Below are 15,168 nucleotides of genomic sequence, written 5' to 3' on the forward strand. Positions count from 1 at the left end.
CGACCCTGCCCGTGAGCAATCTCCCAACTCATCTCTGTTTGGGATCCGTCCATATATTCATACGTCCATGGTTTATTTTACATATCAAGAGTAATAAACATGTGCTCTGAAATTTTTTTTACCGCGTTGCGAGGATCGCAAGGTCGTTCGCAGCGTGTAGTACGTGACCGACGTAAGGCGAGAACATGCGAGAGGTTATACCCCAATAGGTACGAATAGAAACAATTGTTTTAGAATATATCAAAGGTTTAACATTGCAGATACGTAAACTGTTTGTAATAAATGAAAAAATTGCTCGTCTGCCGGCTGTAAGATGGCTGTATGATGGCTATATAGCCAATTTTGGAAAATTTAAATAAATTTAACTACATTTGCATCGTTAATATCAGGTTGAACTAAATGCTAAAGTTAGTGGAAATATGAATAACACTGAGAATACATAAGTATGCTGCATGAAATAGTTGCATTTTCAAAACAGATGCCATTGGAAAAATAAGAGACCGATGTAAGCTTCCTCATGAAATATTAAACGTTCTTTTGCTGAAAAGTGGCTTATTGTTAAAGTAATCAAATTACACAAATTAAATGTTGGCAAGTGGTCGTGTTAAAAGGACAGATGAGTTGGAAGTTTGACAAAATATTTTCATATCTTGAGATTAACCAACTATTTGTCTTATATAGAGAAAGCTTTTTGTTGAAGAGAATTAAAGAAAAAACAATTAAATTTGAAAATGGCATCTGCTACTCGTAGGTGGTCGCATTGTTAAAACGGATGATTTTAATGGAAAATTGTGGATGGTTAGGTATTGATTACAATATCTACTTATTATTCATTAATGATGGAAAAAGAAAAATATATGAATAATATGTATGAGCTGGTATAACGAGCAAATATAACACTACCGAGAGACTCAATCTTGTTTTCAGTCGAGTATAGGTTACCTTCTTTGTATACATCAGCAATGGGCGGTCAAATGTGGCTGCTCGACAATTGGAATTATTATATCCAAAATATTTCATGATATCTGCAATGATACAAATTTTTAATTAATGATTCTAGATCAGAAAGTGGTAACGTTTTTATTCATATTAATATTAAGCATCCTTGGTTACTACGAAGATTTTTTAATAACATTTACGAGTACTTGACTGCCTATGAAATCAGTTTCAGTTCTGTCGTCATTTTTATATACATTTTGCCATTTTTACCTGGCAGATGCTTTATTTATCCTGTATCTGTAAAAGATTTAATTAGTTGATGCATGTAGTGGCGAATTTCTGTGATTGTTACTAACATTGTGTTCAGAAGTAAATTAAATATTAGTAAGTAGAAAATAAGGTGAGATCAATATGTATCATTTTCCTTATTTTCAAAGTTTGAATTTTCTTTGCGCTATCCCACAGTTTGGTTCCATTTTATGTAAAAATAATTCGTGTAACATTTCAGCTTAATCGGACTAAGGAAAAGGGTGCCCCTGGGCCCTTGAAAATGGAAAAACAATAAAATTAAAGAGAAAATTAATCTTGCAAAATATTAATTATATACATAAAACCTTTATACAAATGTTGCAGATCCGTTAAAAATGTGCATATCATTATCTACGACATTTTTTTGTTTGACTGTTTCCAAGAAAAATGCGAAAGAGCATGTCACGACATGAAAGAAAATCACAAAAAAAGGTTTGCCAAGAGTAAATAAGAATCAGTCTAATGGATGGGATTGGAAATTTAAGCTCTTAGTTTGCAGATGAAATACCTCATAGCGGAGAAAATGCAGTGTCTAAATAGTTTACAAACTATTCTGTGGAAGGATTATAAAATGTTGAATAATCAGATATGAATAGTCAGTCGATGGTGACTCAATGTCAGTCATTTATCAACTCTTCATTTATCATTAACTGCATTATCTTAGTAAACTCATGTTTTATTTTTCATAAAGTTTCTGAACACTTTACCGACCTGAAGCCTGTTAATCGGTTTTGTGATACCCCTTTACTCCTTTGTCTGACATTTGTTTAACGAAACATAATTTTAATTTAAAAAAGTGTTGAAATCGTGTTGCGAAATTGATATCCATCAAGTTGTTACAGTTACATAACACTGGAATAACATGATATATAACGAATGTTATTCAAAAGATACATCAACGTTACATAACGTCAAATTATTACGGTTCGACAACATTGTTACAAACTTCTTAGCATTGCTGTTATATAATATTAACCCTCTATGGGCCGAATTTTTGTTTTAAATAAAAAAAAAATGGGGGAACGAAAAATCAGCAATTAGGAACCTATATATGCAAATGAAAAAAAATTTTTCATTTAAAATGTGACCTGAAAGTTACCCGGGCCCATAGAGGGTTAACATAACCTCTAATATGTTACCGATATGTATATGTTACATTATCCATTTTATAACCGTGTTATATAGCTGCGTAGGAAATAATACAAATCTTACTTTTATATTATATATATGTTACTTTATATGTTACAAATGTTATGTAACAGTTATATTATTGTTACGTAGTGGTGTTTGGTGGGTTAATAACTAGATGTGTGCTTCTCATACGATCTGGTGTTACCATGCTATTTAAATTTCAACATTTACAGATTATGATGTCTATAAAGGCATTGCCACTTTAGCACAATTCAATCAAATTTGTTGCAAAATTTATTGCTACTTTATTGCGCAAGAAAAAAATGTTTTGCTGTTTTACTTTTTCGAAGAACAGTGGTGATGCCAGCTTTCTATAAAGCTAGCATTGCCACGGTATAAAAGCAATAATAAATCGTTGACGGATACACCAGAATTTATTACTAATTAATTATTCGCAGAAAAAACAAACTTAGATTCTTTTGTTCACCCTGGAGGGGGTTTATCATCACACTTACAAGGAAACCCCTCGAGGTGTCCGTCTCCGATTTTCTTGAAATTTAAGTATGTTGTAGAGCATCGAAAAATAAGGAACACGTAATTTTTTTTATCGGCCTAATCCCCTATTTAAGGGGTGAAAATCGCCCCTAAAGTTTACCCCCTAAAACGGTTTTTTCTGAATATCTGGAGTTGTAATCAATGTTTTGAAATAAATCAAAGTACAAAATTTTTTCTCTAGTAGGCGAAACTACTGACAGTAATTCGGACCTCGGGGGTAGCAACCCGAAAAACGGTTTTTTTTCAAACGTTTTTGAATATAATATTTGCAATAAAATTAAATAAATTACGGAAAAATCATTTTCGTGCTTAAAATTGAAAAATAAAGTTGACGTCTTTCAGGATTTTCACAAATAACAGCGATACCGGGGGGAAACAACCCCTTAAGTGCAGAATAGTTTTGTACAATTTGAATAAATATTTTAAGGTGTACAATATGTACACTATGTTTATAACTGAATCGGCATTTTTTTCATCAGCCCAAACATCTTTTTGTTGTAGTTCCATGTACTTTATTCGGACAATAACACAGAGTACACAGGTTAGTTTGTGGAAGCAAAAGTAAAAATACGAAAAGAGGTGAGACGCCGATACGGGGTTCACGCGCCAGAACGACCGACCGTTAGTGTAGTCGCGCGCGCCATCTGCTTCCCGTGTCGATGCGCGCGCCACCTGCCTCCCATGCCGAGGGCGCCACCAGTCTAGTGTCGTCCGTGAAGCGAATGATGAAGTCGGGTCCCTCAGACTCCAATACTCCCCCTCCATTCACGGAGGGCTCCTCCCTGAGCTTCGATTCTTGCCAAGCCAAGGAGCTCGATGCACTTCAGGTGTCTTGGCTTAGACATCGGCTTGGTCAAGCCATTCGCTGCCATTCTGTCGGTTGGCGTATATTTGATTTTCAATTCGCCGTTTAGGATGACTTCTCGCACAAAACGATGACGTACGTCGATATGCTTGCTTCGATTATGGAACACAGGGTTCTCGGCCAGTCTCCGAGCTCCGTTGTTGTCGCATAGAATGTCGACTCGGGCCATCTTGTCGAAACCAGCGTCACGGATAAAACGCTTCAGGTACACGGCTTCCTTCGATGCTTCTGATAGTGCCATGTACTCTGCTTCCGTGGATGATAATGCCACTGTCCTCTGCTTCTTGGACTCCCACGAGATGGGACATCCACCTAAGATAAATGCGTACCCGGTGTAGGATCTTCTGTCGATCGTGCAATTCCCCCAGTCTGCGTCCACGAAACTTTCTAGGGTCCTTCCTGTCTTCCGGAACCTCAGTCCTAATCTCTGCGTTCCCTGAAGGTAGCGCAGAACACGCTTTCCCGCGGCCCAGCGACCGGCATCGTAGCAGGAGTTGAACTGGCTAAGGTAACTGACAGTAAATGCAATGTCGGGTCGAGTGCACACGGCCAGGTACATGAGGGAGCCTATAAGTTCGCGATAGGGGAGCTTTGCTTCGTCCGGTCCTTCCTCGCCGTCCTTTCTTTCCAGCTTCGTACCGGGGTCCATTGGTGTCGATACAGGCTTAGCATCAGACATCCCGAAACGGTCGAGGATATCTCTGATGTAGCCAGACTGACAGACTGAGCTCTCGTCCTTCTGTCTGGCAAATTCCATCCCAAAGCAATATTGTATCGTCCCTAGATCCTTTAATTCAAATATATTCGATAAGTGCTGACCGAACTTCGTGATTTCGGAATTGTTTTGTGAAGCTAGGACGATATCGTCGACGTATATGGCGATCAGGAGTAAGTTCTTGCCGTCCTCTTTCATGTACACGCACGGATCAGCGATCGACCTTCTTGCTCCAAAATTTACAATTTCCCGGTCGATTCGCTCGTACCAACAGCGACCTGCCTGCTTGAGCGCGTATAAGCCCTTTTTCAAAAAACAATGTCGCCCCGGAGTATTTCGCGGAGCATCCTCTTCGGCTTGGTCTTGAGGTCGCTGTCAGTAGCCTCCGCTGATGCAATTCTCTCCAATACTTCCATTGTGTATTTTGGAATCTCCATGAAAACCTTCTCTTTCAGCTCACTATTTAAGTACGCCGTCGCGATGTCGAATTGTCTCAGGTTCATGTCATTTTCTGCAGCTAAAGCTACGATTGTTCTGATCGAACTAAGTCGCGCCACTGGCGCAAACGTTTCGCTGAAATCTACGCCAGGTCTCTGAGCGAAGCCCTTTGCTACGATGCGGGCTCTCCTCCGATTTAGGGTTCCGTCGCATTTGTATTTATTTCGAAGCACTATGCGACTGCCAATAACCGTCTGCCTTTCGGGCCTATCCGTGATGGTCCACGTGTCGCTTCCGATGATTGATTTCAGCCCCGATTCCATCGCTTATACCATTCCTCGGCGTGCTGACCATGTATAGCACTCTCGAGTGGTACCTCGGCAAGACACGAGAATTCTTCAATCATTCCTGCACGATCGACCATATTGTACTCCTTTCGAGGTCTTCCTCTCTGGTCGGTTCTCACAATTCTGGGCCTCCCTCGACCTCTTCGCTGTTGTCCCTGGCGATCTCCGTCTTGATTTGTTCTGTCGTCTTCTTCTTCGTCTTGATTGTCTTCGTCGTTGTCGATCTCTCCTTCGACAACATCATCGTTGACAATTTCGCCTTCGTCCTCCGAGGGTGCGATGTTGCGCGCACTCCCAGGAAAAATGACTTCTGTGTGAGATCCATCTTCCCGGTCGTCCTCCGTAATTCTGTCGAAGTTTTCAATTTGCTTTGGGGATCTCTTCAGTCCCACAAATTTTACGTCCCGTGCAATATCGATTCGTCTTTCGTCGGTCAACCATATGCGGTACCCTTTTGTCTCGTCGGAGTAACCGACGAGGACTCCTTTCTTGCTTCGTGGCGCGAGCTTTCCTTCTTTCGGTCCTCGAATGAACGTGAACACTTCCGATCCGAACTCTCTCAGGTGACTGACATCCGGGATTCTTCCAGTCCACCTTTCGTAGGCTGTTTTCCCTCCGAGGCCTCTTGATGGACAACGATTGCGAATATAATTTGCCGTACTTAGTGCCTCGCCCCAGAATGACGGAGGCAATGATGATTGCGCTAGGAGGCACCTTGTCATGTCCATCAGAGTTCTGTTTCGCCTCTCCGCGACACCGTTTTGTTCGGGCGTGTGGGTTACCGTCGTTCTCCGACCGATTCCGTTTTCTCTCAAAAATGCGTCAATGGCGTCGTTTCGGTACTCCTTTCCGTTGTCTAACTGCAATATCTGTATTTTTCTTCCGAATCGATTTTTGACAAGAGCCTTGTACTCCTTAAACGCCTCGAGTGCGTCGCTTTTCCTTTTCAGTAGTCGTATTGCACACCACCTGCTGTAGTCATCGATAAACGTGACGACGTATTTCGATCCTCCGTTTGATTCCACGCGCATCAGTCCCATGACGTCGCTGTGGATTATTTCCAACAGTTGTGAAGCTCTATTCGATGCCTTCGGAAAGGGCACCCTGGTCATTTTGCTGCGCAGACATACTTCACAGACGAAATCTTCCAATCTCCCTAATTTTCCGAGATCCATGCCTTCCACACTTCCGTTTCGTTGGCACTGAACAAGATCACGAACGTTCAGGTCACCCAGCTTTACGTGCCACGTTTCGAGTTTGGATCTCGCTTTAGGGTTCTCGATGTCTTCCACGTTCGCATTGTATTCGTCATCTGTCTCGCGTATATAGTACAGTCCGCCCCTCCTATCGGCAATCAGGACGGTCTTCCCATTTTTGTCGACCACTTCAGCTTTTTCCTTGTCGAAAATGACCGAGTAATTTTGGTCAGTAATCTTTCCTACGGACAGCAAGTTTGTTCGTAGTTCCGGAACTCGCAATACTTCTCGTACGTTCACGTTCCGTTGATGACCATCAATCTCCGTGAGTATCGATACACTGCCTTTCCCTTGAATCGACGTGGACGCTTGCGTACTCGCCAGCCTCACGTTTCTGCTACACGATTGAAGGGCTCCCGTGAATTTGGTGTTTGTACTGTCGATGTGTGTGGTACACCCACTGTCCAAGCACCATTTTGATTCGCGTTGCACGATGTTGACATCTTGTGCTTCCATGGTCAGTACTTCTTCGAATTCCGTGCACAAGCTTACATTGTTAACCACATTTGCCTTGTCGACATCTCCCTTCGGTTCGTTACAGTCGACCGCTTTGTGGCCTTTTTTTCTGCATCGATGACACCGATACTTGAATTGCCCGAGCTTCGACTCGTCTTCGTTCCTCGATGCGTTTCTTGAGTTGCCTGCAGTTCCACATAGACCTCTTTGATTCGTCCAGCGTTTCTTTGTATACATCGCGTTGGGATTGTTCTCGTGCACGTCCTTCTTCCGTGCGTCGTATTCCTCGATGATCTTTATGCGTAGCACTTCGGGGTTTGGTAGCTCATCGCGTGACTCGATTGCACACCTGAAATTTTCGAAGGTCGGCGGGAGACTGTACAGAAGCATAACCGTCAATAGATCAGGATTTATTTCTACTTCCATTTCACTTAACTTGTCTATGATGTCGAAGAATTTTCGAATATGTTCGCGCACGTCCTCATCGTCGTTCATCTTGTGAAGGGTTAACTGCTTCAATAACGTTGCTTTGCGTGCCGGTCCACTCGATTGGTATATCGACTTCAATTTCAGCCAGACTTCACGCGACGTATTACACCCTTTTATTTGTTTAAATTCCGACGATTTTATGGCGAGTATAATGTCCGACTTTGCCTTCTTGTCTTCGACGTCCCACGTTCTCGCTGCTTCGACAGATGCACTGTCCGTCGCCGCGACCGCGGGCCTCACCTTTTCACCCGATACGAAACCCCATGCGTCATTTTTGGTTAGAATCGCTTCCATCTGTATCACCCACGTGTCGAAATTGTCTATACTTAGGAGTTCTATTCTCACTGTGTTAGACGACGCCATTTCCTCACGGCTACTTTTCCACGTTCCGCGAATACAGACCACGTTTTCGTCCTAACCTCAATTTCCGCACTTTCTCGATATCCTTCAGCGTTCTTACTTTATTCGGTGGCCTGGGCCCATAACCTGTTGTAGTTCCACGCACTTTATTTGGCAATGGTACAAAGTACACAGGTTTTGTGGAAGCAAAAGTAAAACGATATGAAAAAGAGAGGTGAGGCGCCGATGCGCGGTTCACGCGCCAGGACGAACGACCGTTAGTGTCGTCGCGCGCGCCATCTGCTTCCCGTACCGATGCGCGCGCCACTTGTCTCCCATGTTGAGGGCGCCACCAGGCTAGTATCGTCCGTGGAGCGAATGATGGAGTCGTGTCCCTCAGACTCCAATAGTTTTAATGATGCAGTGTATCCGACATGCATTGTATCAGTATCTAGCAAATTGTTTTGGGTCAAAACAAACTGATGTAAAATCGACATGTAATTTATATACCTGAGTAAATGATTGGGTAATACTTGTTTCAGATAACTCAGTTGGCACAGCACTTGCCCATCACCAGGAGGAGTTCAAATTGAACCATATCCTTCAGAATTTTTACGCCGAAAAAGTGTTGAATACCGACTGAAAATGAATGGCAAGTAGTAATTGTAAAAAAAAAAATGATGAGTTTTAAACAATTGCATATTGATTTTGCTGCTGAAGGTCTTGGTCCAAGCTTGGCAAGCAATAATGGCCCTGCTTTGGCTGATAAACTAAACTCGAATATCGCCGGTGTTATTATTTAACTATAGGCGCCCCATTGGGCCAATCAGTGTTTGCTATATAGGGGCAACGTTGGGCCAATATTCAAGTTTTGCTTGGAACAAAGCTTCGCATAATACCCTGGCCTTTCATTACTGACGACCTTAATCCAAGTTTGGCACCCAACATTAGCCCTATGTTGGTTGATAAACTAAGCTCATACATCGCCGATGTTATTGTTTCACTATAGGCCCAATCTTGATTATCAATATAGTGTAATGTCCGCCCTATTTTCCATTAGTAAGAATTGTTTTATTTAAGCTGTTGGATGACGCCTAAATCCCGCTCTTAGGCCGTTATCACAGTCTTCTGCTTTTGTGCACTGGTAGCTAAAACTGATTTCTTGTCCAAATTTCTAATTTCTGTGACGCCTTCCGAGAGATCTTCGATCAAACCAACAGTTCGCTTATTTCCCTAGGACTTTGAAATCTTGTACTGCCTCAATGACCCTTGTTCCTAACGAATCACCAGCTCAAAGTACTTGTCCTTTCCCTCCTTTATAATCACAAACACACACGGGGGGGGGGGGGGGGGCAGCGCCGGTCTATGCGTGTGACCCCCTTACCCCCAACCGCCTTGCCGACAAATCCCTGCCCGTCGGACCCCGCTCCACCCCAAACTAACGTGGATTATATAATTAGCGGCATACGACAAGTTCAAACCAAATATGGGATGAGATTGCTGGCGAGCATCGAGAAGAGCTTCTCGGTATTTCTACCGGCGAGGATGGCAAAAGCGTTGAAGGATGACGATGATACGTTTTAAAACATGACGCGTGCCGGCGAAGGGAATGGACTTATCATGTGGTACCTCGGTAGGCACTATAACCATATCGAATTTCAATGTTTGTAGTGTGTCAAATAAATACGCATAACGGCTTGTGTCACTCTTTCTTTATTTTCGATAACTAGACCCTTAACTGTTTAACATTCTCGGTCGAACAATTAAAATGCGAAGCGTTATGATGCAAACATCGGGTGTTCGTCTTATTTCGTAACTTTTGCAACTACGTACAATCCAGATATCCTAAGTTAACGATGCGGTCGGATTGTTCTGTAAGACTCTTTAACCACGTCTTCTTCTCCAATCCTTTAACGTAGATTTTGGTAGCATCTCGCAGAATGCCTTGAAGATTATTCTTAGACCTCTTATACGGTATGTAGCTCGAGGTCCAAGATATCCCATGAAAATTTCGTTCCAGCCACAAGTTCATGCACGTATACTTGGTTGGAAGACGCTCCCATGGGAACGGTGGTTAAAACAGGAATGTTACAGGCTTGGTGAAATAGTTATCGGTTCCAATTAGACAACATTCCTTTAAAAAAAATTTATTCGACGGTTTCTTAAATCGATCCGATCTCTATGTCAACCTCGAGGATGTATCCTATAGGATGATCATCGGGAATACTGCGAATGTCAAGCTGATCAAAATTTTCCTCCCACTTGAACAAATTAGACGGTAAGAAATTATTCACAGCTGCACCGTACAAATTATTAACATCAGAGTACATGAGATACGATTCTTCCTTATTTACATGGAAGTCTTGTCCCATATATTTGTTATTAGCCCTGGCATATCTGTTTGAACATTGAGCCACGCCACCACGAATACCTTTTTCGATAAACAGCAACATCTCCACGTGATCGAAAAGTTCCAATTTGATACCCGTACACTTGAGCATAGCTTGGAAAGCAAGTCCGAGGGCGGTATAATAATGTAGAGGATCTAATTTATACGTGAAGAAGCAGTTCTGCTGAAAATGTTCAAATATATCAGCTAAAAGTGTAACATCGGTCTTCAGATATAAATCCGAATATTCTCCTAATGTTTGAATACCGAAAGTGTGACAAACTTTAGATGCATATTCATAATCATTTTCGGGCATTTTCTTATTACTTAATTTTGAAAAAAACTTTTCTTCCGGAGGTAACCGCCTCTCCTTAAGTTTTTTTCCAAGAATCCATATACTCAGAAGGAAAGACACCTTTCCTCGTTAATAGCTTACATTTCTCTACGTTATTACAATGTTTACGTGTAATCAATTTTTCATTATCACTTAGATAAGGTGACAACTTTTCGATACTGCTCGCCATAAACCTGAAAGAGTCTAGGAATGGAAAGTTAAGACGCGTACCTTTGACGTTCTTTGTAAACTATATGTACCGTTCCTTGTTTATCAGTAGAAGATTTATTGAACCCTCGAAGGAGGTAGCCAATGCCTTGATCAGGAAATGGGGATCGTAACCGGATAGTTTGTAAAAAATTATGGGAACTGTATGCGAATTCTGATAATTCAAATTATAATCTGGATATGCGGCACCGCGTTATTTGCCTGTGAAATGACAACGGTAACAATGTTTGACATCCTGCAACGTAGACGGTTTCTCACAAATGTGACAAAAATTCGCGGAATTAAACTGTTGTATCTGTGTACAACTCAAAGGCTCCATGGGAACGATACGTTTATGATAAAATTCTATTGACTGTGCCAATTCCTGCAATTTGTTCATGAACCACTCAGTACAGTTTCTTCCACGTTTAATTTAAAATTTTGATAAAGATTCGTCAATGGTACAATTAAGGTAATACGCAATACTGTGTGGAACATGTTTTTGAATTGGTGCCGTGTTTCCTGATTGAAGTGTATTGGCAACTGGTTCTAACATACATTCAATGTCGGCATATATAGCGAACCGTACCGCCTCTTGATATTTATAATTCTGAAACTTTTGTTCCTTCTCATCGGGTAAAATTACTCGTCACTTATTCGAATTTATACAATCTACTTTGGAAACTGGTGTGTTGGTGTGTAGATGTGTACCTATATTGTTGTTGTGTTTCGTCTCGGGTCTGTCTGTGACTCGTCCGTAAGGCTATCAGGCAGGTCCTGTCTCAGACACCAAGAAATCTCTCCTGAGCGGGATTCGAACCCGAGAGACTACGCGGTACGAACGGTGAGCGTATCCGCTGGGCTATCGAAGGCCCGTGTAGAAGGAAGAACTTCGTATATATATGCTATGACCACCACAGTACTCGCCCGCCAGTGACAACGATATAGTGTCTGCTGGCAGTTGAAAAGTGCGCACCGTGTGTGTGAGTATGTACGAGGCTAGAGTGTGCCATTGCGTACGAGGCTACAATGCGCACCTGGCGAGAGTCGTGCACGCGCACGTGCGGTTCGCGGCTGGTTGCGCCGTTGCGTACGAGGCTAGGGAGCGCACGTGCGTATGTATAAGTCTAGTTGCCAGAGAGTGGGAAAACGGCGAGTCGCCGCTAGAAGGCCGGAGTAGGACGAAAGGTAGAAGGTTTTTGTGCGTGAGCGTGTTCAATCACGTCGGAGTCACCACTTTGGGAATCGAATTCGGGAGATCGAACGTCGGCGTCCAATTAACGATATTCGCGAGCGGAAGGAAGACGTAGTATTTGTAGTATGCAAAATGGAACTTGTATTTTTCTAAGACTCGGAGCTGTCGGCGACGAGGATCGGGCAAGTGATGAGCAAGGAATAAAATGATGTTTTCAAATTGAGTTTCTAATTTTATTTATATGGTTAGATTTAGTTTATATATTTTTTAATTTTATTAGATGAAGTAGAAAACTGAACATTTTCCCAGACATTATTCCGAGGCAAAACAAATTTTTTGGAATGGATGTACTTGTATTATGTGGGAGCAAAATATACTATGACATTTGGGAAAAATAACTGATTAGTGTTTTAATAATATGAAAGTACTATTGTATTTGGCAAAGATAATTGATTTCCATTGTTGAGCTATTTTTGTAATTGAAGTCGGAAATAAAAATGTATTTGGCAAAGTTTTTTTTACACCGAAGGTGTTTTTTGAAGAGATTTCGATTCTTTTTTTAAAATCTATAACAAATTCGTCAATTATATCAAGAACATACCTTATTTTCTTAGTATTTCAATAATATAATATTAAATGCTTTTTATACTTTTGTTGCCTCTTTGCATTACATATTAAATATTATTTCTCTTTATTATTTCTACAACGTTATAAATATACTACGATATTAGTAAGTATATAGATAGATAGCAGGAAAGTATCGAGTTACTGATACACCAAGCTGAGAGTTTTAATGTCAAAACTGGTATCGAAAGAAAACTGAAACTGGTGTAGAAAGAAAAGTGAAACTGGTGTCGAAAGAAACTACAAATTATTATAATGTAGATAGAAGGAAAGGATTGAGTTACTAATACACCTAGCTGGAAGTTTTAATGTTAAAACTGGTATCGAAAGAAAATTAAAACTGGTGTCGAAAAAAACTACAAATTATTATAATATGGATAGAATGAAAGTGTCGAGTTACTAATACACCAAACGGAAAGTGTTAATGTTAAAACTGGTATCACAAGAAAATTGAATTATTATATATAATGTAAAGGTAAAAGAGGAGTCGAGATATAATCTAATATCATTGGGTATCAGTTTGGTATCAGTTTGGAAGGATCGATACCAGAAATCACTAATGGAAATGTGTCGATCGGGGTGAAAACTATGAAAGGATGATACCAGTATTACTCGAAAGTTATGAATGAACTGCATATTATCTACTTTAATATCGGTACAAGCAAGGTATTAGTGTGGAAGGATCGATACCAGAACGAAATATCTATAACCTAAAAATGTCATCAATGTCTAACCTGAAAAAATATAATGTTATCGATCTCAATAATTCGAAAAGCATCCATTTGTCATTCTATATAGGACACAGCACGTATATGTTTACCTTAAAGTACAAAGTATCATCAATGTTTGCTAACTTTTCGGCCGGAGTCTCACCGAGTGCATTGTGCGCTACATAGACGACAGCGTGTCAACACGTCGAGGATGAAAACCAATCGGAACTGTAACGAATGTGACCACGAGGTTAAGCGCAATTCTGATTGGTTTTTCATCCTCGATGCGTTGACGCGTCGTACTCGGTGTGATTGTCGATCATTGCAGGGCTGAGCGCCGCAGTTCATTATCATTCCGCGAGGGGCGCCATTGAATGTCGTACAAAAAGTCGTATGAGGGTTGACCTGTCACGTGAGTGCGAAAATGGTAGTCCGTGACTGGAGGGACGACGATGACGATATGAGAATAACGATTATGAGAGTGCCGAAAACTTTATCGTGTCATATCTTTACGTACATAGCAGCAATCAGAGTCGGGTAAATTTAAAAGAATTCCTGATTTTTTGCTGAATTTTTTTAGTTCATCGAAAGTTTATTTCTTTATCTGTAGCAAAGACGAAATTATATTTTCATTTCTCCCACTCCTGAAATCCTGATCCTTACTGTATATAACTCTGTAGCGTGTCGCTCGAACTCAACGCGCAGGGCGCGTTTCTCGCATCGCTCAACGCTACGAGTTTCTTGATAACTCTGTAGCGTCTCGCTCGAACTCAACGCGCAGGGCGCGTTTCTCGCATCGCTCAACGCTGCGAGTTTCTCGCTATAAAATGTAATTGGCTCGGAACTTTACCGAGTTTCTTGATGACGGCACAACGATACCATAGAGTCAGTATGCGAACGGTAAACGTTGGGTGACATTCGGAAACCTAAAAATGGGACAATCGCATGGAAGAGAATGAGATATGAGGAAGAGAGAGCAATTTCAACGAGATATGAGAGAGAGGGAGCAATTTCAGTGAGACCGGTACCAAGAGTGCATACGGCGCTCGGATTTACCTGAAAGATGTTTCGTTTTCGACAACAATAATTCACATGCAACGTTGAATCAAAATCCACCGCATCCTGCCGACGGTTCTAGAGATTCTTCTGACAATGCAACCTCGAATCAAGGTTCTGGAAGAGGCGCCGGTTAAAAAATTCGATTAGTTCCAATATATATATTGGTTTAAAGAATGAAATTTGAAGTTTGTAACAATAGGACTCGGGGCGCGCGGGTTAGGTGGCGTCCTCGCACGCCGCGGTTCACGTTCGAGTCTCTTCCCGCGACAGTGACCCGCTCGGAGTGTTTGAGTACCCCCGAGGAGTAATGCCTGGGTGGAGTAAAGTATTGTTGGTTTAATAACAATAATAGTTTATTGATTGATGTCCGTCGGCTGCCGGTCGACGTCAGTCGATTGAGGTCTGAAAGCGAAACGTTGGAAGCAGACCGGATACAAAAGATATTGTGCTTAACTGTAATTGATACGGAATCTCTACTTTGTTAGTACGAGTTGCAAATGTCGGTTAAACGCTACTAATTTACAATATGGCTTATAAGTTAGTGTGGTAATGATTCTAACTCTACTGTTCGAACTCCCGGGTCGGAGAGGCGACACGACAGTACAGGTCTGGTTCGTGTCGTCTCTGTACGGAATTGTCTTCGGAGATGCGAATTCGCGCCTATAGTGATTCGAGGTCTCGTCCTGCGAATCGGTTTTGAGAGTTTGTGTGTAAGCGGGTTTCTTCTCTTTCTACGGCTCTATCTCTACTCTACTTTGATAATCTGAACTGAATTTTGGTTGATGGGCCGGTCTTAATATAGATCTTCGCC

At 41.5% G+C, this 15,168-nt stretch overlaps 1 protein-coding gene across 2 annotated transcripts in view; it reads left to right on the top strand.

Annotated features, from left to right (window-relative positions):
* The first annotated feature begins 22 nt into the window (after nt 1-22).
* Nucleotides 23-15,168, top strand: part of LOC105700141 (D-2-hydroxyglutarate dehydrogenase, mitochondrial) — a 29,614-nt gene continuing 14,468 nt past the window's right edge. Inside the window, exons 1-2 of one of the 2 annotated variants that reach the window (XM_012425762.2) lie at nt 23-209; nt 8,382-8,491. In XM_012425762.2, the coding sequence (XP_012281185.1) occupies nt 8,485-8,491 (7 nt within the window). In that variant the 5' untranslated portion in view covers nt 23-209; nt 8,382-8,484. The remainder of the gene's footprint in view (nt 210-8,381; nt 8,492-15,168) is intronic. The other variant, XM_012425763.2, reaches the window with a different exon arrangement.

Source organism: Orussus abietinus, unplaced genomic scaffold (genome assembly GCF_000612105.2).
Source record: "Orussus abietinus isolate OABI.00-Male unplaced genomic scaffold, Oabi_2.0 scaffold520, whole genome shotgun sequence".
Lineage (NCBI taxonomy): Eukaryota > Metazoa > Arthropoda > Insecta > Hymenoptera > Orussidae > Orussus > Orussus abietinus.